Genomic DNA, 27,386 nt, shown 5'->3' with positions numbered 1-27,386 from the left:
CCATCTGGCGGGCGGCTTTAACTCCATTAAGCGCGGTGTAAACGGCTTTGTGTGATGCCTTCAGTCAGCGCACAGATTTCAGGTTAAAGTTCACCATATTCCGCAGGCCTTTATCGGCATAGGAGGAAATCAGAATGCAGCACCTCTCTCTTCGGAGTCCCACCTGTGAAATTAACCTGTATTCAACAGAAGAATTATTCAATTGACTTGAAATAGCAATACGTTTGTCTTAAAGACTACGTTTCCTATCGAGCCAGCTCGCTGCAATTATACATTGCGATTCCCATTTTAAAAAAGCTGCTCTCGTTTTTAATAGTATATTTATTTACATGAATTTTGATCACCCCCCATCCCCTCCCGAAAACCGATTGGAATGTTCGACAAGGCTTTAAAAAAGTGCTCCAGAAACGCTTGACTCCTTCCCCCTTCCTACTGAGGGAAAGCTGATTGGCGTAAATGTAGTGTGATTAGTCTTCCCCTTCCCATCCTTATTAATAGACTCCTTGCGGACTTCCAACCTCCCACTCCGACAACGACTCTTTGGCAGCCTGTCCCTTTAAGAGCAGATTTGGCTCTGCGTTTTCCCTTTAAGCTGATTGGGAAGAGCAGAGCCCGAGGCTGTGCAGAAGGAAGTTGCGCAGACTTGATGTTGCTCTGACATAAAAGCACAGATAGTGATTGAAAGTGATGTTAGAAGGATTTAGCCTCCGCATTAAGTTGGACCACGGCATGTGCGATCATCTGCCCTTGAAGCCAGGAGGGGAGGCCACAGAGCAGCAAACCCTTAATGTAAAGCGAGCCTGTCAAACCCCAGCCTCCGGCGCGTGTTACGTTTAAAGCACCGGATCGCCTCCTTCCCTCAGGTCTGTCTCTACCTCTCTCATCCTCGCTACATTCACTGCTTCGCGATCTCTCTACCAGTGACCCCGGATTCCCGCAGTAAAGTGTGCGTCCAACTCTCGTCCGTTCCCCACCGCGTTCCTCTGAGCCCGTGCTTCCAAACTGGACCGGAGGGGTGTGCGCGGCTGCCGTATCATGGGAAACCCCTCTTGTATGTAGGAGTGACGGAGAGCGCGGGAGGCAGGCACTTTTGCAGCATGTGAAGCTTTATCTGAGTTGTGTGCCAGTATCATCTCACACCTATGTTTTTTTTTCTCTCACACACACACAGTTAGTTACCTACGATGCTCACGCGAATTCGGAGAGCATTGGAGAGGCGTCGGACTCAGCGCGTCCAGATGGATTCCCAGTAATCCCTAGTTGGATTGGGAGACTTTACAGCGGCCCGTTTGAATTGGCCAGCGGCCAGATCGAACCAGAGGGTTGAAGTACTTGGATCTATTAGGTTTTGCTGCTGGCGGGAGACAGGTTCGAGTTCTCTCGTGGAGAAAAATGAAGCTCCGGGGATGTAGCGATCTCCGACTGGTGTGTAACTGGTGCCCATGCTGAGCCCGGCACCGCAACCCGGTGCGCCCTTGCCAATCGCCCCGAGTCTGCGTGTGCGCTCCGCCCGGAGACCATGCGCTCCGGCCCCATGCCTATGCTGCAGCTGGCCGCCCTCGTCTACTCTCTGCTGCCGGCCAGGACCCAGTACGACAGCTGCAAGTCGCTGGTGAACACTGGTGACGCCGGCCCTTCTTGGGAGTTTTACGCGTGTCAACCGAGACCCATGTCCATGAAGCAGTTCCTGAAGGTGAAGGTGGAGCCGGCAGGGGTGACCTGTGGAGACCCTCCCGAACGCTTCTGTGCCCTGGTAAGCAGCGGGGAGGGAAGGAGACCGGGCGGGTGGAGGCTGCGGGAGTGACGGGGTCAGGAGACAATGTCTAATGTTTTCTAAATCCAAAGATAAAAATATTTATTGTTCTGACTCCGAATAAACTTTGAGTCACGTCGCTATCTATTGCTGTGACTGCTCCATTTCCCGAGTTGTCGTAAACTCAAATACTAGAGGACATGCATTTAAAGTGACGGGGAGAAAGTTTAAAGGAGATATGCTGGGTAAGTGTTTTCACACAGTGGTTGATGGCTGGCGTGGGCTGCCAGGGATGGTGGCGGTGCAAGCGGATACGATAGCGGCGTTAAAGAGATGTTTAGATAAGCACATTACTATACGGGGGATGGGTGGAGGCAGGCATGGATCAAGTGCAGGCGGAAGAGGTTTAGTTTAACTTGGCACCGTGTTCGGCACAGATGTCTGAGCCGAAGGGCCTGCTCTCGTACTGTACAGTCCATTGTTCTCTGAACATTGGCTGGCTTAGGAATGGTGTGCAGCTGAGCAAAAGGGGTGATTGCAGCGTGGGAGGGGTGAGGTGGACGCGTGAGCAAAGCACCGATACTAATGGGAAATTCACGGGGGTGGGGGGGGGGAGGAGAGAGACAGAGAAGTAAACCGCAGCTTTCTCCGCGGAATTCTATCCAGGAGATTATTCCATTCCATTAGCGACCATTCTCCCCTCACCTTGCGCAAGATTTAGGTCGGTTGCTGATAATGTTCCTCAGTTTAAACATCGGAGCTGCCGAGATGTACGTAAAACAAACCAAAGAAACTCCCAGTAGTTGCGTCCCTGTCTCTAGTTGAGTTATTACTGTCCGCGCTGTGCATCAAGCGATGCAAGTAAAATTTAACTTCAGCAATTTCTCCCAATAACGTTGCGGGCAGCGCTTGCGTTCGGTAACGTGCACCGACAACTTGGATAGAACATCAGCTGACTGTACAGAAAGGGGATACCCAGTGGTAATTTCACTAAGTGGTTGGAAACTGTGCCTCTGCTAATCTGGAACTCGGTGCGCTACCCAGATACAAAAATGAATGCACTTTACAACATAAATAATTCAGCTAAGAGCGAATGCCATCGGTTAGGCTTAATAAACAGCCGGCTAATAGGCGTGCAGTTATTTGGAATGAATGTTCAGAGTCTGATGCATGATTAAAAAGACAATCTCTCGCACAGAATCCATACTGCATCCGGATTAGCCACCAAGCAGATTGTTAAGACCCCTGAATGTTGTTTGAAATTGTTAAACTTCAATTTATGTAAGGATCGTGTTCCGTGCTGCAGACTACGCCGGGGCAGGGGCGAAGGATGCATATTCGATAGGAGCGCAAATTGGGTTCCGGGTACGTACAGTGGAGACACAAGAGACCGTAGACGCAGGAATCTGATGCAAAAAGAAAATTGCTGGAAGGACTCAGGGGGTTAGGCAACATCTGCGGAAGCAAAGGAGTGGTCGACGTTTCAGGCCGGAACCTTGCAGCGCAATGTAGCTAAACTTTTATCGACTAATGTAATATTTCGTTTAAAAAACAAAACTCAGAACTTATATTTAAAGGTAGGTGGTGCGAATATCTCCTGCCCGCCCAGAATAGAAAGCTTTGCTTCTCTCGATCATATCCGCCGATCTCTTTTTAGGACAACAATCCACAATCACCTGTTTTGAATTGATCGTGCTACAGGATTTGTGTCTCTTTAAAACCCGAGAAATCGATTAGAAATGAATCGAACAATGGAGGAGAGTCTCAGTTCGGCCAGGATTTCATAGATCGAATTACTTTTAAGAGTAGTTTTAAAGACAATGCGTGTAACAATTGATGGTTATCACTGAAGCATCTCGGCCCGAAATGTCGATTCCTTTCCGTGGATGGTGCCATATCTGCTGAGTTCTTCTTGCATTTTCTACGTGTTACATTAATACGATCTCCCGCTTTTCCCCTTTCTCATTCACTCCCTTGTTCTCGTTACGACAAAAATGCACTTCCTTCCATCAACATGTAATTCAGCGCAGCGTCAACAGAAACGGAGGTTTAAGATATTTTCAGTTTCCTCCTGACTATCGAACGCCTCCAATACTGAATCTGAAAATCCGGTTTTAATTTAAGCTTAAAGTTTGTAGATGGTAGTACTCCAGAACCATCGCAAACCAGTATGATCCCCATCGGTCTGAATTCGTCAGCAAACTGTATTCTGCCATAAAGATCAAGGAATCCGGGTGAATAGTTTTCCATATACCCATTTCACCTAGAAGCTCAAGAGATTGGAATTTTAAATTAGTGCACGTGAAAATCTCAGCTTTCCACGGGCTGAACTGTGAGTTGTTGGGTGGGAGAGATGGATCAGGACGGGAGGGCTTGTAGCTAAAAGCATGTGTGGCCAGCGGGGAAATGTGGTGGAAGTGGCTAATGGATCCTCCCAAGAGGATGCATCATTAATTAATAGAGAGCCGCTTACTATAGTCAATCAACAGCACCGTTGATATTAATCGCAGGAAACATATGGAAAGGCGAATATAACCTCAGTTCCCCGTGGCCGCGCGCGCGCGCGTACACACACACACACACACACACACACACACACACACACACACACACACCAAACGATCAACACCAGAGAGAGGCGCAGTATGTAACTCCAAATACCTTCACGGGGTGGGGCGCCCTCAAGGATAAAGGATCAACTTTATTCGCCATATACATTTATATATATTAGGTGTGTTGGCGTGACATGCAACAAAAACAGCATTAAAGAATTATGTAAAATAAATTAGAAGTTAAGGTACCGATATGGGCTGAATTGTACATAAATACAGTACCAGCATGTATTTACATTGTGAACAGCATTATAAAATGTGGTAAAAGTTGCATTAAACTGCAGTGACTTATGTACTAGAGGGGCTCACAGCTACAACCAACTTGCTTCTGTAGAATAAATGTAATTTAAAAATTCTAAATACCTGTTTAAAGGGGTAATGTGTTTAAATAATGCCTGCTGATGCTGAAGGAGAACTTACTGGATATGTGTAAACACGAGGAATTCTGCAGATGCTGGAAATTCAAGCAGCACACATCAAAGCTGCTGGTGAAGGGTCTCGGCCCGAAACGTCGACTGTACCTCTTCCTAGAGATGCTGCCTGGCCTGCTGCGTTCACCAGCAAATTTGATGTGTGTTACAGGATATGTGAATGTGTTTATGTAGTTAATGAGCGCTTGTTTTCCCTGATACGCCCACTCCAAGAGGAGCCGGTAGGTTTCACTGGCGCGGTGTTCGACATGTCCATTGAAAAATCCTATTCCCCATTGATATAGATGTTGTATGACAGTTAGGAGCTAAAAGGTTCTGTCAGATGAAAAGCTTTCTTTCCCTTGCTGTCATCTCAAATCCTATACAGTACATTGTAGGTGCTAATGGACACATTGCAGCTACAATTGCAACGTTTAAGACTTCAGGACAGGTATATAGCAAGAAAAGGCACAGAGAGACACGGACTCTCTGGTGTTGATCGTTTGGTGTGTGTGTGTGCATGCAAACGGGATTAGCATAGGTACGGAGGAGATGGGCCGAAAGTGCCCGCTTCTGTGCTACACAGCTTTATGATTCTATACTTTGAGAATACCCCGCGTCCCACAATATCCTCAAGTACTCCGTGCCTTGTAAAGTGCTATGAAATGACCAGTGGTTGCGACAGTCTCTATATAAATTTAAGATCTTTAGTCACGGACTAATGATTAAAAACCGTGTGGCTCCTGTAAATCACCCGAACATCATTAATCTCGTCTTTAAAGGCAAGATTTGCTTTCGTATGTTCTCCAAATCATGACGCTAAGAAATCTTCTAAAGTGCGATTTAGTGAGTGCCGGGAGTATTACAATGGAAGGGAAGACGGTGGAGGTCAGGGCCTAGATAGCAGCAAGAACAAAGTCCATATGACTAAGACATAATTTCAGAGTTAGGCTATTCGGTCCATCGAGTCTGGTCCGCCATTCCATCGTGGCTGATTTGTTTTCCCTCTTAACCCCATTTTCCTGCCTTCTCTCCAACGCCCTTGCTAATCAAGAACCTATCAATCTCCATTTTAAATATACTCAATGACCTGGCCTTGACAGCAAGTCTGTAGCAATAAATTCCACAGATACACCACCAGCCTCTGGCTCTAAATTTCCTCCTCATAATAGTCTTTCTTGGTGATGAGTGAGAGGAGACAATGTAGAAATGTCACGGGATCTTTAACGTTCACGCAGCTTTAGACTTAGAGCTTCATTTTTTGCTCTGTCAGCTGAAGACATCGCCCAAGGTTACCGGAACCTCCGCTACCGGAGCGGTTGAGTCCAGGAACTCGCAGCCATCAGATACAATTGTACAACATGAAACGGAGCAAGGCTGAATCGCATCTGCATCGATATTCCCACTGGAACACAACATGCTGAAACTTTTCTGCCGTGTTGGGGAAAACATTACTTCTGCAAATGCCCACTCATTCATCCATACGCCGGAAACCCACGCCATGATCCCGAATAACAGCTGGAAGGTTATCTGAATGCCAATACTTACCATGTACAGTAATGTGAGAGTGTGCAAGAAGCCATCAAAACCAAAGTGCTGGAAACTAGAAAATGCCGGCCATTTGGTTTAGTTCAAATGAAATCCGCCATGGTTGAGTAGGATTCTTTAGCAGAAATTTGTTCTTGCCGCTAACTGTAACACTGACCCGGCAAAGATTACTTGGACTCACCATCCCCAGAACTCTATATCTTATCCGCCATGTTATTACTGCCAAGCATTTGCGTCCAGCTCCTTATTTTTACTAGGTAACGGGCAAGATCGCTCAACTCTGGACCATCCGAAACTCGAGAAGAGATGCTGCAGATGCTGGAAATCCAGAGTAACACGAACAAATGGCAAAAGGAACTCAACAGGTCAGGCAACATCTTTGGAAAGGGCCTAGACCCTTCGGCCCGAAACGTCGACTGTTTATTCCTTTTCATAGATGCTGCCTGACCTTCTAAGTTCCTCCAGCATTTTGTGTGTGTTACTCTGGACAATCCGAGCCTCCGCTGTCCAACGGAGAGAAACTGATCGGAATGCTCTGATGCTCATTTGGCTTCGCTCATAGTATAGTCAGTTTGTTTCGAATTCAAACTATTTAAAATATTTTGTAAAATTGCCATTCTAACTTTCAACAAAACCCTCAGAAGAGAGAGGATTCTCATTTCTGTAGCCACCTTTCTCAGCCTTTCCAGAACGCCCAAAACATAGTCCATGACGAAAATCTTCAAGTGTAGACTCTTGAACATGTAAACAAAATACGTAGCCGAATTTGGGCACTGCAAGCCACCACGAGCTAACGTGGTAATGATCGAATTCCTTTTTAAATTTTTTGATGTACTTGATGCCGAATTTTAGCCAAGGAACCGGAGTGCGTTCTTTTGCACCGGGTCGCTGATCTTTGAAAATGCACCACTTTTTTTTTGTTTTGCGTCCACCTGATGGAACAGACCAGCCTCAGTTTAGCGTTCGAACTGAATGACAACACCCGCGGCAATGCAGCGCTCTCCCAGTACAGAAAGGAAAGTTTGCCACTAGGTACAACTCCCACTATGGCTAGAGGCCGATGCGCTTCTGAAACCCCGTCTCTAATGTAGACGACTAGGAAGAGAGAACGCTGGACTAATTAGCATAGATATTAGTTGCTGGTCCATTTCTCCATTCGAGTGGCATTGCATCACTTGATGGTGTGAGTGACGTTAATTCTTTGCCGCTTAATTTACAATTAGGGAACGGGGGGGGATAAGGGGGTTCAGGTAAAGGGCGCATGTGGGGAAGAAGAACGGCGATGCCTGAAGAAGACGCATCCAGCATTAAGGATCTTCACTATCCAGGATATAGCCTCTTCTCATTAAACCATCAGAGAGGAGGACAGGAGCCTGAGGATACATGCTCAACTTTTAGGAATAGCTTCTGCCCCTCCACCGTCAGATTTAATGATCCGTGGACACATTACTATTTTGTTTTACTTTCATGTATTGCTTAGTGTAATTTAGAGTACATTTATGTATTGCTGCCGCAAACTTCATGACATATATCATTGATAATAATTAATTCTGATTCTGAAAGTGCCCGGATTATTTCTTATCCACGTCCCATACCGAAGAAATAATTCCTTTACTTTTGGACATTTGTTTGAAGATTAAAAGCATCAATCAGCAAGTGCATTATAGATCTCTTCCGCATCTATAATTAAAGCCGGCTGGTAGGAGAGAATTCAGTTCAGTGGGGAGTGAGAAGAGTTTAGCTCAGGTGCGGTATAGATTCCATGTTCTAACCCCGGCTGTTCTCCAGAAATAGGAACAGTGCAGGCGCCAGGCCTGTCTCTGACACTCTGTTCAGCACAGAGTCTCGTCGACGGCAATTAGTTGTTTGGGCTGGTTTAACTTGCATTCTTTGCAAGCAAAGACTCTGTCGTAGAGTAAATACCCAGCTACACGGTGCATACAGCTGCCTATGTATTCCCCGTTTATTCCAAAATTCGCGAGCCGAGGCATTTTTTCTCTAGTTTCATCCTTCCGTTTGAAAAGGATTGGACACATAAACTGCATAAAACGTTCAGCTTGGTGAAGAACCTGCTGTCCAACAATAGAACATGGAAAATGCACTTTAGTCCACAATATTTTACTAAATTGATTAAACTAGTAATTTACTGTCTAACTAATCTAATCCCTTCTGCTCACACAGTGTCCATATCCCGCCATCCTCTGCGCATCCATGGGCTCATTTAAAGATCCTCTTGAATGTCTCTATCATATTGTCTCCACACCAGTCCTGGTAGAGACACACTTCTCTCTATGTAAAAAACGTGTCCCGCTCACTCCCTTTGAATTTATCCCCCTCTTACCTTAAGTGCATGCAATCTAATTATCCGACCTTGGGGAAAACGGGTCTGTAGTCTATCTGTGCCCCTCATAATCTTATCTCTTCCCCCCCCCACCACACACACACACACACACACACACACACACACATACCCACAACGTCCACCGCTGCGGAGAATATAACCGAAATTTGCCCAGTTTCTCTTTATAGCATTTGCCCTTTAACCCAGACAGGATTCTGGTAAATCTTTTCCGCACCTTCTCCAAAGCCTCCACATCTTCCTACAATGGGGCGACCAGATCTGAGTGCAATCGATGCGGCCTAACCGGAGATTTATAACTGCTTTGTGGATACTGTCACTCTTTATAATCAACAAATATCCCCTCCCCACACCACCCCTTTACTCCAATCCTTCTGCTTCCGAGGACCTCCGTTTCTCTTATGTGATTGTTCCGTACTATCCCGTCACTCCGTCCCCTTTCGCCCTTCTAAGTTGCCTGATCTCCCCACCACCCCTTCCATCTATAACACCAGAACCTCAGGCTGTGCTGATCTTTCAGTCTTTCCCTTCGAATTCAATACCAAGGATTCCCATCTCTCATATTTCAAGGTTTAGGAGTGGGGCTCTCAGTGCCCATGCCCGAAACGGGAAGCCAAACTTCGTTCGGTGCTAAACGTCGCCGCTCAACCCGGACTCTGGATCACATTCAGAGCGAAGCCGGAGTGCATTTCTTTCAAATGGCTTATATTGTGCTCCCCCAGATGCAGTTTGAAAGGGGTGGGGAATGTGAAGAGGCTGGGGGAAATGGCCAGAAAATAGCTGGGCAGAGAGTCTGCGCTAGATCTGCACAGAGAGAGGGAGAAAGAAACAGTGGGTGCGGCTGATCGGGAGAAACACTGGTAACAAAGAGTGCCCTATGAGCACAATGCAAACCGACGCCGAGGAGCAGAAGCCCACCGAGAAGAAGCGTGTGGTTAAAAACTGCCGAGACTCACAGCAGTGAAGACCACGTGAACAGAACTGAGCGGCCATGATATCGGAGGCTAGAAAACGCACTGCTGTGCTTGTTCCATAGAACATAGAACATAGAATAGTACAGCACATTACAGGCCCTTCGGCCCACAATATTGTGCCGACCCTCAAACCCTGCCTCCCATATAAGCCCCCACCTTAAATTCCTCCATATACCTGTCTAGTAGTCTCTTAAACTTCACTAGTGTATCTGCCTCCACCACTGACTCAGGCAATGCATTCCACGCACCAACCACTCTCTGAGTAAAAAACCTTCCTCTAATATCCCCCTTGAACTTCCCACCCCTTACCTTAAAGCCATGTCCTCTTGTATTGAGCAGTGGTGCCCTGGGGAAGAGGCGCTGGCTATCCACTCTATCTATTCCTCTTATTATCTTGTACACCTCTATCATGTCTCCTCTCATCCTCCTTCTCTCCAAAGAGTAAAGCCCTAGCTCCCTTAATCTCTGATCATAATGCATACTTTCTAAACCAGGCAGCATCCTGGTAAATCTCCTCTGTACCCTTTCCAATGCTTCCACATCTTTCCTATAGTGAGGTGACCAGAACTGGACACAGTACTCCAAGTGTGGCCTAACCAGAGTTTTATAGAGCTGCATCGTTACATCGCAACTCTTAAACTCTATCCCTCGAATTATGAAAGCTAACACCCCATAAGCTTTCTTAACTATCCTATCCACCTGTGAGGCAACTTTCAGGGATCTGTGGACATGTACCCCAAGATCCCTCTGCTCCTCCACACTACCAAGTATCCTACCATTTACTTTGTACTCTGCCTTGGAGTTTGTCCTTCCAAAGTGTACCACCTCACACTTCTCTGGGTTGAACTCCATCTGCCACGTCTCAGCCCACTTCTGCATCCTATCAATGTCTCTCTGCAATCTTTGACAATCCTCTGCACTATCTACAACACCATCAACCTTTGTGTCGCCTGCAAACTTGCCAACCCACCCTTCTACCCCCATATCCAGGTCGTTAATAAAAATCACGAAAAGTAGAGGTCCCAGAACAGATCCTTGTTGGACACCACTAGCCACAATCCTCCAATCTGAATGTACTCCCTCCACCACCACCCTCTGCCTTCTGCAGGCTAGCCAATTCTGAATCCACCTGGCCAAACTTGCATGTGCTCATTCTAGGGGTTGCACATCTAAAGATCCATTTTGAGGGAACATTCTAACTCAAAGGGTGCTGAGACAGTGGAGCTTTTCCCCCACCACATAGAGTAAACGTAGAAGCGGAAAGTGGAATGCACTTTGATGGCTACACGTGCTAGGTTGCCTGTGTTGTTCCGTTCCTGGCTATAATGTCTACAAAACTAGTCCTACTGCTTGGAGATCTTCTTAGGTCTAAGGATACATAGGGCAGGAGTTAATGCGCAGTCTTCCCAGCTTTTCAGCTCCGGCCGGCCCCCATATTTATTCCTTCACGGCACATTTTCCCCGGCTGAGTCAGCTATTTTTGGCTTTACACTTAAATAATCAAGAATAATAATAATGTTTTTTTTATTTTTAAAGTGGCAGAAATTAATTAAGCACAAAGTGACATTAACAAACTATTCCTTGCATATACACATTCAATGAAATCGTGCACTTTGCAGGTGGCGGCGGGCCCGCTGAGTCCCTCCAGCGCCTGTGCATCGCCGCGGATTCCAGTATCTGCAGCCTCCCGTACCTCCAAAGAAGGAGATACTTCACTGGTTAGGCACGTCTTTCGGCAACAGATTGCATTACTACCCATTTACGAAGTTAAACCGTGACAGCCATGTTATTCACAAGAAAAATTCACTACAGTTCAGTGGAAACTCTTGGCCCGGTTTTAATCCCGATGAATTAAAACGCCTTTATCTAACCCCTGATAGAAAGCGGGCACTGGCGTAGTTTGGGGCGAGGGGGGGTTCCAGACCCCGTTCCTCCCCGATTCCTCCACAGTGACACTGACAGTTTCTCGGAAGTATCTGTGGCTCTAGATGAGAGCGACAAATGGTCTCTGACATTCAAGTTCGCACATTATGAACATCCTCCCCCTCCTCCTCCCCCCCCCATATCAATGTCCCAGATATAAATTGACGTTTTGCTGATCACCTTTGTAAACGCGAGTCCCTTTCCTTCTAATATAAGGGGGAAAAAAGGCATTTCACGTTGCGGAATCACATTATCTTCAAAGAGGGACACTTTTACAGTTCCCTGATGTGTGCGTCCTTGCTTTCAAATGACCTTTCCAAAGAGAAAAATCAATGAAACTTGAGAGTCGTTGAGCAGCGCCTGAATTAGTAACTTTCTCCTTGGAAAGATGTCTTTCTGGGAAAATTAATATTTAATCAAAGTTCGGAGTTTACTTGAAGGAGGCACAAAGCGAGGACGAACTGAGATAAACAGTCAGAGGGCTCTGGGGAAATCACGTACGACCAGTTTACTATTTCCCAATTTACAAACTTATTGGTACTTTTATCTTATATAAAATAACATATATAAAACACTTATCTTTGAACATGTACATATTCGGGGTAGCGTAAAGTAGAAAACATACTTCTTTAAATAGTTGATTTCAATACAGTAATTAAGCACGGAGGTGCGTGCTGTCCAATTAATTAAAACCTAAGAGAAGAAATTGCTTTAATAACGTCGGGCAAAAGGACCTGTATTAAAGTGGGTGTTCGAGCCACTCCGATAGAAACTGTCGCAAAACGTTTACCTGGGAGACGAAAACTTGTGCCTTTTCTAAGTTGCACCCCGATGCTTACTCACTATGCATCGAAGTTAATCTGCTTGCGTTACACTTTCATGCCTTTAACACAGTTTGCAGCCTCCAACATCAATCGTTTCATTAATTCACTTTCATCAATATTTACTCCTGGATAAGGACAGACAGAATGATTTTTAATATTGCCCCACACAGCAGTTTTAGAACGGATGAAAGCCCAATTGCTCCATTACTGGCTAATTCATTACTTACTGAGAAGGTCTCATAATTTGTTAATAGTAATCGAACTAATTTTCATTATAAATATTTAATTCCATCTCCAATGCAAATCCAGATCGTTAAAAGAGGACATAAGGAGCAGATGAGCAAAATCCATGGGTTGAAGTTCTAAGCATTCTCTCTTGTAATCAATTCACAATAATTCCCCAGAATGGTTTCAACTGGAGGACCTTTCAAGTGTCAGAACAAGCTATTTGCAAATCGTTATCTTTTCTAGAAAGTTAATATTGTATAACTATGTTTACATTTTGTCTTCTGCTCATTACTCTAATGTTTGTTTCCACTGGGGTTTGTTTCTGTAGGGAAACTATTCTCTTTCTAATTTAAGGAACACATATAAAATGCTGGAGGAACTCAGCAGGTCAGGCAGCATCTATGGAAAAGAATAAATGGTTCACGTTTCTGGGCGAGGCCCTTTTCTTCAGGACTGAAAAGGAAGGGGGAGGTGCCAGAATAAAAAGATGTGGGGTGGGGAATGAGGCCAGTTGGAAGGTGACAGGTGAAGCCTGATGGGTGGGAAAGGTCAAAGACTGGAGAAGAAAGAACCTGATAGGAGAGAAGATGGGGCAATAGGAGAAAAGGAAGGAGAGGCACCAGGGGAGAGTAATAGGCAGATGAGAAGAAGTAAGTTGTCTGAGTGGGAAATAGAGGAAGGAGGGGGGATTTGTTTAACAGAAGGAGAAATCGATGTTCATGCCATCAGGTTGGAAGCTACCCAAACGGAATACAAGGTGTTGCTCCTCCACCCTGAGAGTAGCCTCGTCTTGGCAAAACAGGAGGCTATGGATCGACCTAGCTTTCTCACCTGTTTTTTTTAATACCTCCATTACAAATCTTTGGCTTTCCATACCCAGCTGTGATCTGCCCATGTGTCTATTTAACTGGTCTCTTCACTTGCTGCCTCACAGAACAGTACAGTCACAGGACCAGGCCCTTCTGCCCACAATGTCTGTACTGATCATGATGCCAAATAAAGCTAATCAGATTTGCCTGTACAGGATCTATCTCTCTCCATTCCTTCATGTTCACCTGTCTGTCTCATTGCCTCCTAAACGTGGTAGCCTAGTGGTTAGCACAACCCTTTACAGTACAGGCAACCTGGGATCAATTCCCACCGTTGTCTGTAAGCAGTTGGTACGTTCTCCCTGTGACTGCTGGAGTTTCCCCTAGGTGCTCCGGTTTCTTCCTACAGTCTAAAGACGTGCCAGTTGGTAGGTTAATTGGTCATTGTAAATTGTTCCATGATTAGGCTAGGGTTAAATCAGGGGATTGTGAGTGATGCGGCTCAAAGAGCTGGAAGGGCCTATTACGTGCTGTGTCTCAATAAATAAATAAATGAACACCAGTACTCTGTCTGCTTCCACTACCACCGCTGGCCGCATGTTCCAGGCATCTACAACTCTGTATATAAAAAAGACTCGTCCTTCCCTTTCCCTTTAAACTTACCCCTCTCACCTCAGAGCTATGCCTTCTAGTGTTTGGCATGTCTACTCTGGGAAAGAGATTCTGTCTACCTGCCCTCTTTACATCTCCCATAATTTTATAAACTTCTATCAGGTCTTACCTCAGCCTCCAACACTCCAGAGGAAATCGCCCAAGTCTGCCCAACCTCTCCTTATAGCTAATACTCTCTAATCCAGGCAGCATCCAGGTGAACCTCCACTACCTTCACCACAAAGCCTCCTCACCCATGGGGAAAACAGAACTGAACACAAGTGTGGCCTAAACAAAGTTTTATACAGCTGCAAAATGAGCTTCCAACTCCTGACTAATCAAGGCAAACATATTATCCACCTTCTCTATCACTTCTCATTTTCTTCTACAGTTTCGTTTTATCTTCATCCCCTGTCCATTCACCTTGGAACTAATTTTCTCTCAGATTCAGGTTCAAGTTCAATTATTGATCACGTGCACATTGGAACATGCATTGTTTGTGTTAACAACCAACACAACCTCAGTCTGTGCAGGGGGCGGCCTGCAAGTGTCGCCATATATTCAGAGGAAATTAATTTGGGCCTGTTTGGTTCACAGCTCCGTTACCACCATTCACACTGTGATTGTTCCCACTCCTTCTAAAAACTATTATGCACTCATTTGATCGTGAGACCGTGCTTATTAATCTATCATTGAAAATCTCCCATCAGCATGAATGAAAAGAATCTGCAAGCTATTGACATTTCATAACATAGAAAGTTAAATGTAAAGTTTTATAAAACTGTATCCCTGCGTACAAGTCTCTTTTTCATGTGTTCTTCAAATTAGTCTGCTTGCTTCAGCACCTTGCATCCTCCCAAATGCTTATAGATTTGGGAAATTTTTAATGAGAATAAAATGGTGTTAAAATGCATCCGATATACCATTTCAAAACTTCAAAGTTGTCAGATCTGAAAGAGTAAGTTATGCTAATGGCTGCAGTGCCAGTTTCCCCAAAGAATTTCCATCTTCTTTGAAGTTCATTAAAAAATACAGGTTCATTTTAGTTAGCATCCAGTTAAAATATCCATTTTTGCATCAGCACATCGATAAGTTAAGATCTAAATTTCCCAATAGAAAGTGCTTATGTTGAGAGAAACTGACTTGTAAATCATGAATTCTAAAAAGGTAATGGGAATAAAGTAGAGGGTGTAGGAGAAAAAAGCAGTTTGAAACCATCATTAGTTTGACGACTTCAGAAAAACATCAGCTTTGTTCTCTATTTTAAACATAACCCCTGCAAACAGCATCTTCTACCATTCTAATATTCCTGACAAACGTAACTCTCATTATTATGCAGAGATTTTTGACAACCATAACCTTTTAATATACCACAGTGCCACTCAATTAATCTGTGAAAACAGCACACAAGTAAATAATGACAGATCTGCATGGGGAGGGGATAAAGGAAAACAGCAACCCACAACAATCCAATTTGAAACAAAATATGCTTTAAGACTTCAAAAATAATTCTCTATCCATCATGGATGTAACAAACACTCAGTGGCCACTTTATTAGGTACACTTGTCCACCTGCTCAATGATGCAAATATCTAATCAGCCAATCATGTGGCAGCAACTCAATGCATAAAAGCGCACAGCCGTGGTCAAGAGGCTCCGTTGTTGTGCAGAACAAAGATTAGAATGGGGAAGAAATGTAATTGAAGTGACTTTGATGATGGAATGATGCAAGACGGGGTGGTTTGAGTGTCTCAGAAACTGCGGATCAACTGGGATTTTCACACACGACAGAATTATAGAGAATGGTGTGAAAAATAAAAAAAAAAGAACACCCAGTGAGCAGCAGTTCTGTGGGTGAAAATGCCTTGTTAATGAGAGAGGTCAGAGGAGAATGGCCAGACTGGTTCAAGCTGACAGGAAGCCAATAAACACACACATTACAACAGCTGTGTGCAGAGCAGCATCTCTGAGTACACAATGCATCAAACCTTGAAGCAGCTGGGCTACAGCAGCAAAAGACCACGAGCATACACTCAGTTGCCACTTTATTAGGTACCGGAGGTACTGTGTGTATATTGAGGCTTAAAGGATTTATGTCACTAAAAGTACAGATGTCACTATGAGTGCATTCATAAATGTAAATGCAAGTTTCTTTTATGGGAGGAGGGATCGTCGACTCAAGCCTAAGAGGCCAGTGTGGGGCATTTTCATGCCTTACAAGGCACGGAACAAAGGACTGTGTGGCGTGCCACTCCTCACACAGACATAGAGCAATGTGTGGTTAAGTGCCTTGCTCAAGGACACAGCACGCTGCCTTTTATGACTCTTTATCAACCACAGCTCTTGCAAAACAGTTTAATGTTATGAGCACAGTTTCAAAAGTTAAAAGTAAATTTATTAACAAAGTATGTAGATGTCACCATGTAGAACCTTGAAATTCATTTTCTTGCAGACATTCACAGTAGAACAAAGAAATACAATAGGATCAATGAAAAACTACTCACACTTGACTCACTTGCCCGTTCATTGAAATGTTCCCACAACCAAAGATCTCATTTTAAGGACTCTTTATCTCATGTCCTCGTTATTTATTGCTATTCATTTATATTTGCATTTCCACAGTTTGTTATCTTCTGCACCCTGGTTGATCTTTCATTGATCCTGTTATAGTTACTATTCTATAGATTTGCTGAGTATGCCCGCAAGGAGATGAATCTTAGGGTTGTGTGACAGATATGTACTTTGATTATAACTTTACTTTGAACCTTTGAACAAAGACCAACAAGAAACCAATGTGTAAAAGAAGAGAAAATGTGCAAATACAGTACAATAATAATAATAAATAAATAATACTGAGGACATGAGCTTTAGGGTCCTTGAAAGTGTGTCCATAGGTTGTGTTCGGTGATCAGTTCAGTGTAGAGGTGAGTGAATTTGTCCACATTGATTCAGGAGCCTGATGGTTTAGGGGTAATAACTGTTCCTGAACCTGGTGTTGTGGGACCTGTAGCTCCTATCTGATGGGTTCTTGTTTTGCGCTACCACAGTAGCTGTAGCTAGATATGTTTATGTGTTCTATTAGTCTGCGATGCGATGTAAAAGCTCTGTGGTGAATCTAAGTGCATGAATTAAGTAGTTGTTGATGGGATTCTGTCTCCAACCATTTCTCCACTCACACCACTCAAAGTGACTAACGTCCCTCCAGACCCAGTCCATTCACACCAGGGCCTGGTTATCACAAAATCATGTTCAGGAAGAAAAATTTTTTTTGCATTCAAACTTAGTAGCTAGAGTAGCTTTATGTACTATTGGGTTTCTTAGCTTGTGCTATTTGGGTGGAAAGTGGCAAGATGGCTCACTGCCAAGCTGTAATAATGACAGTGGTTAAAATGGGAATTTTATGTTTTGTATTCATACCAAACAATTACTCTCACTAACAATGTCAAAGAGACTCTGTTTTTGAACATACTACTCTTACTGTGTTTGGTTATCAGTAAAAAGGAGTTTTTTAAAAACAAATGCCAATTTTTAAGTATTGATTTAATTTGGATTTTATTATTTAAGGCAGAGATTGATAGGTATCTGAGTAGCCAGGGCATCAAAGGTTATGGTGAGAAGGCAGGGGAGTGGGACTAAATGGGAGAATGGATCAGCTCATGATAAAATGGCAGAGCAGACTCGATGGGCCGAATGGCCTACTTCTGCTCCTTTGTCTTATGGACTATTCAACAGCTCATTCATTTCTATGTTTTGATTCAAACTCTAGTTTAGAATCGCTTTTAGCTTTGAATGAATACAGTTGGTTCTCTGTCATTCCACTCCTTAAGTAACACGTGGTATCTTCTCATTACATCCAAATATGCAGATGTTCCCCTCAGCCAAAAAAAATTGATGCAGAGACAAAAATGGTAGGTGCACACAGTATAACCTCTGTGCTCAATATCACCAACACGACTGCATCAATCTGTCAGCATCACCTGCAGTAGTTGATTGTATTTCACCTCTGGTTTAGAATTTGAATACATAATTCAGGCTGATACTTCAGCGGAGCATGGAGAGGACGCTGTTGTATCAAAAAGTGATATATTTTAGATGAAATATTAATTAAAGACAATGTAGTAGCTTATATAGACATTCCACAGCCTTACATGAATGGTGATATATCTCACCTGCTGTTTGTGTATACTGTATATAATATATATAAATAGCAGATGAGATATATTCCAGGGTGGCATGGCAGCATAGCGGTTAGTAGCAGTGACCCAGGTTCAATTCCGCCACCATCTGTTAGGAGTTTATGTGTTTTGTCCATGATCATGTGGGATGCTCTGGTTTCCTGCCGCGTTCCAAAGGTGTACGGGTTAGAAGGCTAATTGGTCACATTGCGTGTAATTAGGTGGTGCGGGCTTGTTGAGCTGGAAGGGCTTGTTACTGTGCTGTGTCTCTAAATAAATAAAATCATATGTATATATGCATACATTTCTTATGATGTACATATTCGTTCTGAAGGAATAAGAGACTTTGATGCATTCTAATGACAGGAGAACGGCTGAATAAATGCAAGTTCTTTGTAGCAAGTAAATAGCAACAGCAGATATTTTAAATGTATTTATTCAGGGATAAGATGGATGTTTTAGCCATTCCTTCTTTTCATGAGATCCATCACTTGGTGGTGAATAGACTCCCAAGGCACTATTGGGTAGGGACTAAATGATTTTGATTTAGTGATAATGACATACGTGGTTATACGGGCATCTAAATCAGCATAGTTTGTTCCATGAATCTTACAGCGTCAACTGTAAAATCAGGGTTTGATTCCCACTGGTGTTTTATGTTCTCCCCACGACTGTGTGGTTTTCCTCTGAGTGCTCCAGTTTCCAGATTCCGAAGACCAACAATTAGGGTTAGTGACTTGTGGGCATGTTTTGTTAGTGCCCGATGCGCTGTAACACTTGCAGGGTGATTGGATATGGGAAAGGCGTGAAGTACCATCCATTGTTGTTTACTCTGCTTCAGACCAAGGACAATTGTGTCACCATAAGAATTTTGGCCTAAAATGAATACTGTTGCCTAGAGAAAGTCATGTTGTCATAGTGATAATCTGATTTCCTGTTGCCAAAGTTTTGGGGACTAAGAAAGGAGAATTGTCTGTTCCTTGCGTTAGCAAATTTCTTTCCTATTTACAATGGTATCGATGGTGGCTTTGTAAGCGTGCTTTTCAACTCACCTCAACTCTGAACTGATTCCACAACCTATGGACTTACTTCCCAGAACTCTTGTTATCAGTATTTATTTATCTATCTGTCAAAGCATCTCAATAGGTATATTTAACATCAGAGAAATGTATACAATATATATCCATGAAAAACAAGCAGTACCCCAAAGAATGAATGACAGTTAAAACTTTAGAACCCCTAAGCACCCCCCCTCAGCTCCCCCTTCTCACTCATAAGTAGCATCAAGGCAACGACCCCCCCCCACCCTCAGCAGCAAAAAGGCATCGTCACCCACCACCAAGCACTCAAGCATGCAGCATAGCATCAATAAAGACACAGACTTGTGGTACCCCCAAAACTACTCATTCACCTGGTAATTTGACCTACCACAGGCTCTCCGTCTCTCTAATAAGGGAAAAAAAGAGGTGTCCCCATTTCACAGCAAGAGGGGAGACATAACAAACAACTCAATGATTTATGATGTTAAAAGTCTGTTGCGTCACTTTTTCCGAGCTCTGCGCCCAGAGAGTCGGCCCCAGAAAGGCTCCAGACTCCCTGGACACACAACCCCCGGCAGCTAGCCCACTGCTCCCGATGTTCCGTGTTCTCCCGCGACACTTCGGTCGGGGGCACCAGCCTAGAATCAGCCCGTCCCCAGAGCCACAAAATCCCAGAATCCCAAAGGCACACTGGTCTTCCAGGCCACGTGCTTGGGATATCAAAAAGCGGCCAGTCGTGAGAGCGGGTCCCATTCCCACAAAGAACCGAAGTCAGAGTGTAACTCCAGGTCAGGGTCTTTAAAAAAACCTTGAAAAGGAAAAAAAAAAAAGCGATATCAAAGATAGAAACAAAGCTGTTTTCGAAGATGCAAACAAAGGAGTCTCCGTTTAGCGCCATCTTGATTTACTTAGTTTTTTAATTTGCAGAGTTTGTCTTCTTTAGTAAATTGGGTGCTTTTCAATCTTTGTGTGTAGTTTTTCATTGACTCTATTGTATTTCTTTGTTATATTGTGAATGGCTGCAAGAAAATTAATCTCAAGGCAGCATACGGTGACATATACAGTACGTACTTTGATAATATATTTACTTTGAACTTTAAACTTTGTACTATTGTCTTATTGAATCAATTGCTAAATAAATTAACTGCTCAATAAATTAACCAGATCTAATGCAACATTTTAATGTTCTTGTTTCAGGGCAATCCCTACATGTGCTTTAGTGAATGTGATGCTTCGAACCCAGACCTGGCTCATCCCCCCAGACTAATGTTTGATCAGGAGGATAATGGACCTGTAACTTACTGGCAAAGTGTCACCTGGAAAAAGTACCCTGAACCTCTCCTCGCCAACATCACCCTGTCTTGGAACAAGAGCATCCAACTCACCGAGAATATTGTCATTACCTTTGAGGCAGGCCGGCCCACCACTATGATTCTGGAGAAGTCCCTAAATCATGGAAGGACATGGCAGCCTTATCAGTACTATGCAGAGGACTGCATGGAGGCTTTCAGAATGGAGGCCAAAAATGTCCGCGATCTTTCACCTGTGACAGCTCTCCAGATCATCTGCACTGAAGACTACTCCAAGTGGTTGGGCTTTGAGAATGAGAAGAACTTGCACTTTGAGGTCAGAGAACGCTTTGCCATTTTTGCGGGCTCCTCCCTCCAGAATATGGACGCTCTGTACAAGAGAATGGACATTAACAAGGGTCTACGAGACTTTTTCACGTTAACAGACCTTCGCATTAGGCTGATTAAACCTGCCACTGGAGGGACATTTGTACAGAGGAAATACTTAAACAAGTACTTCTACGCAATTTCTAATATTGAAGTTGTGGGCAGGTAAGCAATCATGTTATTATAGAAATAGAATCAGCTTTAAGATTCTATTTTCTTTTTGAAAAGCATTGAAGGAGATTTTGCTAACCCCATGGGTCATTTCTATTGCTTTTTCCAAACTAAAAGCAAAATAATGTTGCAAAGGCTTACAGAGCTAAGGCATCTGACCAAAGTCAATTATCAAAGCCTGCCAATGGACTGTCATAATGTGGCTAAGTACAGACCTAAGTGTGCGTATTAGCAAAACTAATCTATCAGTCCCTAGCTTATGCAGACAGTGGGCTCTTAATTAGGTGTACCTCCTTAACCTAAATATGTAGATACTGATATATGAGGTCTTCTGCTGCTGTAGCCCATCCACTTCAAGGTTTGATGTGTTGTGCATTCAGAGATGCTCTTCTACACACCACCGTTGTAATGCGTGGTTATTTGAGTTACTGTCACCTTCCTGTCAGCTTGAACCAGTCTGGCCATTCTCCTCTGACCTCTCAGAACCACCACTCTCTGGATTCGTTCTCTATAAACTCCAGAGACTGTTATATGTGGAAATCCCAGGAGATAAGCAGTTTCTGAGACACCAAACCACTCTGCCTGGTATCAACAATCATTCCACAGTCAAAGTCACTTTGATGACATTTTTTCTCCATTCTGAGGTTTGCTCTGAACAACACCAGAATGTCTTGACCATGTCTGCATGCTTTTATGCATTGTGTTGCTGCCACATGATTGGCTGATTAGATATTTGCATTAATGTGCAGGTGTACAAGTGCACCTAATAACGTGGCTACCAAGTGTTTGATTAAGTGAGCTATGAGTGGAGATGATAGAAAGTGGATTAGATTGTTGAAAGAAACATCAATTTTCCAAGAATAATAAATTCACTATAACCTTTAATACGGATTGGTGAGTGAGGAATTAGAGTGAAGCATGGTCTGCTGCATTTATTTAAAGATAATTTCCTATTCCTTTTCCCCTCTGCCCATGCTAGTCCTTTCATAATGACTTTTAAGTTCTTGTTGTCCTCCTGATTTAAAATTGGAGTCACTTTTGCCAATAGAGGAAAGACCTTAATGTGGGTTGTCATTATAGTTAAAAGTGGAAAGCAACTTGGGGTAGTGTGGTGGTTAGAACAATCATTTTACAGAATCAGGATTTGATTCTCGATGCCGTCTATAAGAGTTTGCACATTCTCCCTGTGACGTCGACTGTACTTCATCCTAGAGATACTGCCTGGCCTGCTGTGTCACAAGCAATTTTTATGTGTGTTGCTTGAAATTCCAGCATCTGCAGATTTCCTCATGTTTGCTCCCTGTGACTGTGTGGGATTCTCAATGCTATCTATAAGGAGTTTGCCCATTCTCCCTGTGACTGTGTGGGATTCCTCTGGGTGCTACACTTCCCTCCCCATATTCCAAAGGCATATGAATTAGGGTTAGTAAGATGTGGGCATGCTATGTTTGTGCCAGAAGTGTGGTGACACTTACAGGCTGCCTCCAGCACATTGTTGAACCGTGTTGGTTATTGATGCAGCAATGCATTTCACTGTACGTTTCAATGTTTCAATGTACATGTGACAAAGAAGGCTGATCGCTATTTTTGCAACTCAGTCAATATAGTTATAAGCCGAGAGGGAACATATTTATTGTAACAGGCCATCCGTTCAATGCTTTACTGCTTATGGCCAGAACCAGGGTTAAATGTCTGATTTGGACTGGACAGAATTAGAGTCTCAGTGGGTTGCTGACTAGATGCTACACATCCAACTTTCTTTAATTCAGCTCTCCTTGTGCAGATCTGATTGCAACCTGTCCATAAACATGGAACCAGTCGTGAGTACATATTGGGTGAATGCAACCTTATTAAATATGGAAGTTGGAAAGCAGCACAAAGATTAGCTTCATTTGGCACATGTACATCAAAGCATTTAGTGAAATGTGTCATTTGCGTCAATGGCCAACACAGTCTGAGGATGTGCTGGGAGTAGCCTGCAAAGGTCGCCGTGCTCCCTGGGCCAATTAACCTATTAACCTGTTCACCTTTGGAATGTGGCAGAAAAGCAGAGTAGTTGGAGGATACCCACATGGTCACGAGGAGAACGTACAAACTCCTTACAGACAGCAGCAGCGATTGAACCCATTGCTGGCAGGGTAAAGCATTATGTTAATTGCTATGCCATGTCTCCTAGGATGGTACAAAAACTAATCGTTGTCTGGACTACTGTCCAGATTTATTCAAAAGTAAAATGATTTAAAGTATCAGGCTATATGAAAGACATTATATCACAACATCAAACGGGTTTTTTGAGACTTTGATAGGTACATGGAGCTTAGGAAAATAGAGGGCTATGCAGTAGGGAAATTCTAGGCAGCTTCTAGAGTAGGTTACATGGTCAGCACAGCATTGGGGGCCGAAGGGCCTGAAATGTGCTGTAGATTTTCTGTGTTCTAATCAGGAATCCAGCTACATACAATTGCTCCTGTTTTCCAACCAACCTTTTTTGAAAGGTGCAATCATATGAGAGATATTCACAAAGTCCTAACTTTTTAGAATTAATGTACTGGATGTGAGCTTTGCTTGCAAGCCCAGCATTTAATGCCTGTCTCTGAAGTTAAGTTTGTGGCGAGCAATCTTCATAAACCATCATTGTCCTTTTGGTGAAGGTACTCCCTCAGTTGTTGGGTTGCCGGTTAACAAAGTGCAAAGTAAATTTATTATCAAAGTACCCATCTGTCACCATATACAGCCCTGAGACTCATTTTCTTGTGGGCGTACTCAATAAATCTATACACTAATAACCACAACAGAATCAATGAAAGGCCACCCAACTCGGCCATTCAACCGGAGTGCAAACTGTGCAAATGCAAAAAGAAAGAAATAATAATAATAATAATAATAAAAAATGAATAAGCAAGAACATGAGAATAAGCAAGAAATAAGCAAGAACAGATATCAGGAGCATGAGAGGAAGACTCCTTGAAAGTGAGTCCATTGGTTGTGGGAACATTTCAATGACCTGGGCAAGTGAAGTTGAGTGAAGTTCAAGAGCCTGATGGTTGAGGAGTAGTAACTGTTCCTGAACCTGGTGGTGTGAGTCCTGAGGCTCCTGTACCTTCTTCCTGATGGCAGCAACAAGAAAAGAGCATGACCTGAGTAATGGGGATCCCTGACGATGGATGCTACTTTCCTGTGACAACGCTCCGTGTAGATATGCTCAATGGCGGGAGTGTTTAGCCCGTGATGACTGGACCGTATCCCCTACTTTTTGTAGGACTTTCTGTTCAAGGGTATTGGTGTTTCCATACCAGGCTGTGATGCAAACAGTCAATATACTCTCCACCTCACATCTATAGAAGTTTGTCAAAGTTTGAGATGTCATGCTGAATCTTTGCAAACTGCTCAGGAAGTAGAAGCACTGCTGTGCTTTCGTCATAATTGCACTTACGTTCTGGGCCCAGGACAGGTCCTTTGAAACAATAACACCGAGGAATTTAAAGTTGCTGACCCTTTCCACCTCTGGTGCTCTGATAAGATCTGGCCCCTGGACCTCTGGTTTTCTTCTCCGGATTTCAGTCATAAGTGTAAAGTGAGTAGAGCAGAGGACTAAGCACACAGCCCTGTGGTGCACCTGTACTGATGGAGATTGTGGAGGAGAGGTCAATGCCAATCTGAACTGACTGGGGTCTACAGGTGAGGAAGTCCAGGATCCAGTTGCACAAGGAGGTATGAGGCCAAGGTCTTGGAGTTAATCGATTAGTTTTGAAGGGAATGATGGTCTCAGAGACTAAAATCTTAGGATCATCAGCAGATTCTGCTCTTTTGTTTTATGGTCTTATGTTCTTCTAAAAGGCAGGAATGCACTTGTGCCAGATACATTCCCCGGCACTGCAAACATATCCCACTCATTTGAACAGGGTTAACATATCTCGATCCTTAATGTGAGTTTTTTTTTGCTTTATATTCTTTATTTCAATGTATTTTTAGGCTTTTAGGTAATTAGTACCAATTTCAAAGCAACACACACAAAAGGTCAGGCAGCATCTATGGAACAGAAGAAACAGTCAATGTTTTGGGCTGAGAACCTTCTTCAGGATTGAGAAAGATGGAGGAAGATGCCAGAATAAAAAGGTGGGGGGGAGGGGACGGAGGCTAGCTGCAAGGTGATAGGTGAAGCCTGGTGGATGGAAAAGGTCAAGGGCTGGAGAAGAAAGAATCTGATAGGAAAGAAGAGTGGACCATCGGAGAAAGGGAAGGAGGATGGGACCCAGGGGAAAATAATAGGCAGAGGAGAAGAAGTAAAAGGTCAAAGTGGGGAATAGAGTGGGGGGGATTTGTTTACTGGAAGGAGAAATTGATATTCATACCATCAGTTTGGAGGGTACCCAGACGGAATATAAGGTGTTGCTCCCCCATTCTGAGGGCTTCACCTGCCTGACCTGCTGTGTTCCTCCAGCATTTTGTGCGTGTCGCTGTGGATTTCCAGCATCTGCAGATTTTCTCGTTTTTATAATACCAGTTTCATATGTGTTTGGATAAATTTATCTTTTTTTTTAAAAAAATAATTTACTTTTTAAAATGATTTCATGTCATGTTAGTTTTATCATATCATGCTCAAATTCTTCCACTCTTTCTGGTCAGGGTGATCTGTGAGGAGTACTTTATCTTCCATGGCCCACATCTCACAGCTACCGCAGAGCAGGATGTCAGCTTTCGTTCAGCTGCTTCAGCGAGTGAGGCAGCAACCTGAGAGTTAGGATCAGCATGATCTGGCCCAATATATCTGCTCAATAACCCTTCATGAAGGAATGTCATGCCAATCTATTCTCTCTCCATTGAATTAAAATTGGATTGATTAAACTTCAAGAACAGGAAAATTAATATCGACCATAAACTATTCTTCATAGTTCCAATGTTATAAAAGGAAATTTCTCTAAATGCTGAAAATCTGAAATAAAAACGCGGTGTGCTGGAAGTAATCTGCAGTTCAGACTGGGAAGAGTCTGTGTTAGGGTTTAAGTAAATGCAGAGACAGGCAAGGAAGGGAGAGGAAAGAAAATACAAGGTGTTATGGTAGAAAGCGGGAGAAATTAGATGACGAAAGGGATGATGGTGCACAAGAAAGCGATGGCTAAGCGGACTATTCTGGACAGGGGACATGAGCAGCAGGGTCACTACCAAAAGCTGTTGTCTGAAGAATGCAGTGTACAGTATGTGATCTGAAACTGTTGAACTCAATATTGATCCTAAAAGGTGTTACGTACTTACCTGAGAAATGATGTTGCCTTCCTTGAACTGCTCGGGCAGGAGACTGCAGACACTGGTGGTTAATGTTATTTAAGTTACAACCAATTTCGCAGCTGCAGATCAAACTTTAAGAAGGTTGCAATTTCATGAACACCAATGGTTGTTGTCATATTAAATCCTATGTTTCCCTAACCACTGAAAACTAACACACAAAAATACTATCGTTGTTATTAATGATTCTATGGATGGGGGTTGTCCAAATCTCAGCTTTAATTGATCTAGTCTGGTACTAATTAGCACTTAATTAGTAAATTGGTAACTATAATCAGCACAATGCAGTATGGCTGCTACAGGACATGGAAACATGGTGGGATGGGCCATTAGTCTGGGTCGCTTAAGGTCTTCTGGCATAATTCAAAAGGGACATCATTCTATTCTGTGATTCTAGACTTTCAGAGCAGACTTGATGGGCCAAATGACCTAATTCTGCTCTTGAGTTCAGAGTTAAAGGGCAAAAGTTTAAAGGTAACATGAGGGGGAACTTCTTTACTCAGAGAGTCAAACAACAGGAATTCTGCAGATGCTGGAAATTCAAGCAACACACATAAAAGTTGCTGGTGAACGCAGCAGGCCAGGCAGCATCTCTAGGAAGAGGTGCAGTCGACGTTTCAGGCCGAGACCCTTCGTCAGGACTAACTGAAGGAAGAGTGAGTAAGGGATTTGAAAGTTGGAGGGGGAGAGGGAGATCCAAAATAATAGGAGAAGACAGGAGTGGGAGGGATGGAGCCAAGAGCTGGACAGGTGATAGGCAAAAGGGATACGAGAGGATCATGGGACAGGAGGTCCGGGAAGAAAGACAAGGGCAGGGGGGACCCAGAGGATGGGCAAGGGGTATATTCAGAATGGGAATGGGATGTGGAATTAAAATGTGTGGCCACTGGGAGATCCTGCTTTCTCTGGCGGACAGAGCGTAGGTGTTCAGCAAAGCAGTCTCCCAGTCT

General features: G+C 43.6%; 1 protein-coding gene across 1 annotated transcript in view; it reads left to right on the top strand.

The window, feature by feature from the left end:
- Window positions 1-634: 634 nt before the first annotated feature.
- Window positions 635-27,386, top strand: part of ntng2a (netrin g2a) — a 135,321-nt gene continuing 108,569 nt past the window's right edge. Inside the window, exons 1-3 of the mRNA XM_072240105.1 lie at window positions 635-863; window positions 1,172-1,753; window positions 20,504-21,147. Of these exons, the coding sequence (XP_072096206.1) occupies window positions 1,520-1,753; window positions 20,504-21,147 (878 nt within the window). The 5' untranslated portion in view covers window positions 635-863; window positions 1,172-1,519. The remainder of the gene's footprint in view (window positions 864-1,171; window positions 1,754-20,503; window positions 21,148-27,386) is intronic.

The sequence above is a fragment of the Mobula birostris genome, chromosome 22 (assembly GCF_030028105.1).
Source record: "Mobula birostris isolate sMobBir1 chromosome 22, sMobBir1.hap1, whole genome shotgun sequence".
In the NCBI taxonomy this organism is placed as follows: domain Eukaryota; kingdom Metazoa; phylum Chordata; class Chondrichthyes; order Myliobatiformes; family Myliobatidae; genus Mobula; species Mobula birostris.
The sequence above is the reverse complement of the archived record's forward strand: the minus strand, read 5'-3'. Positions and strand labels throughout refer to the sequence as shown.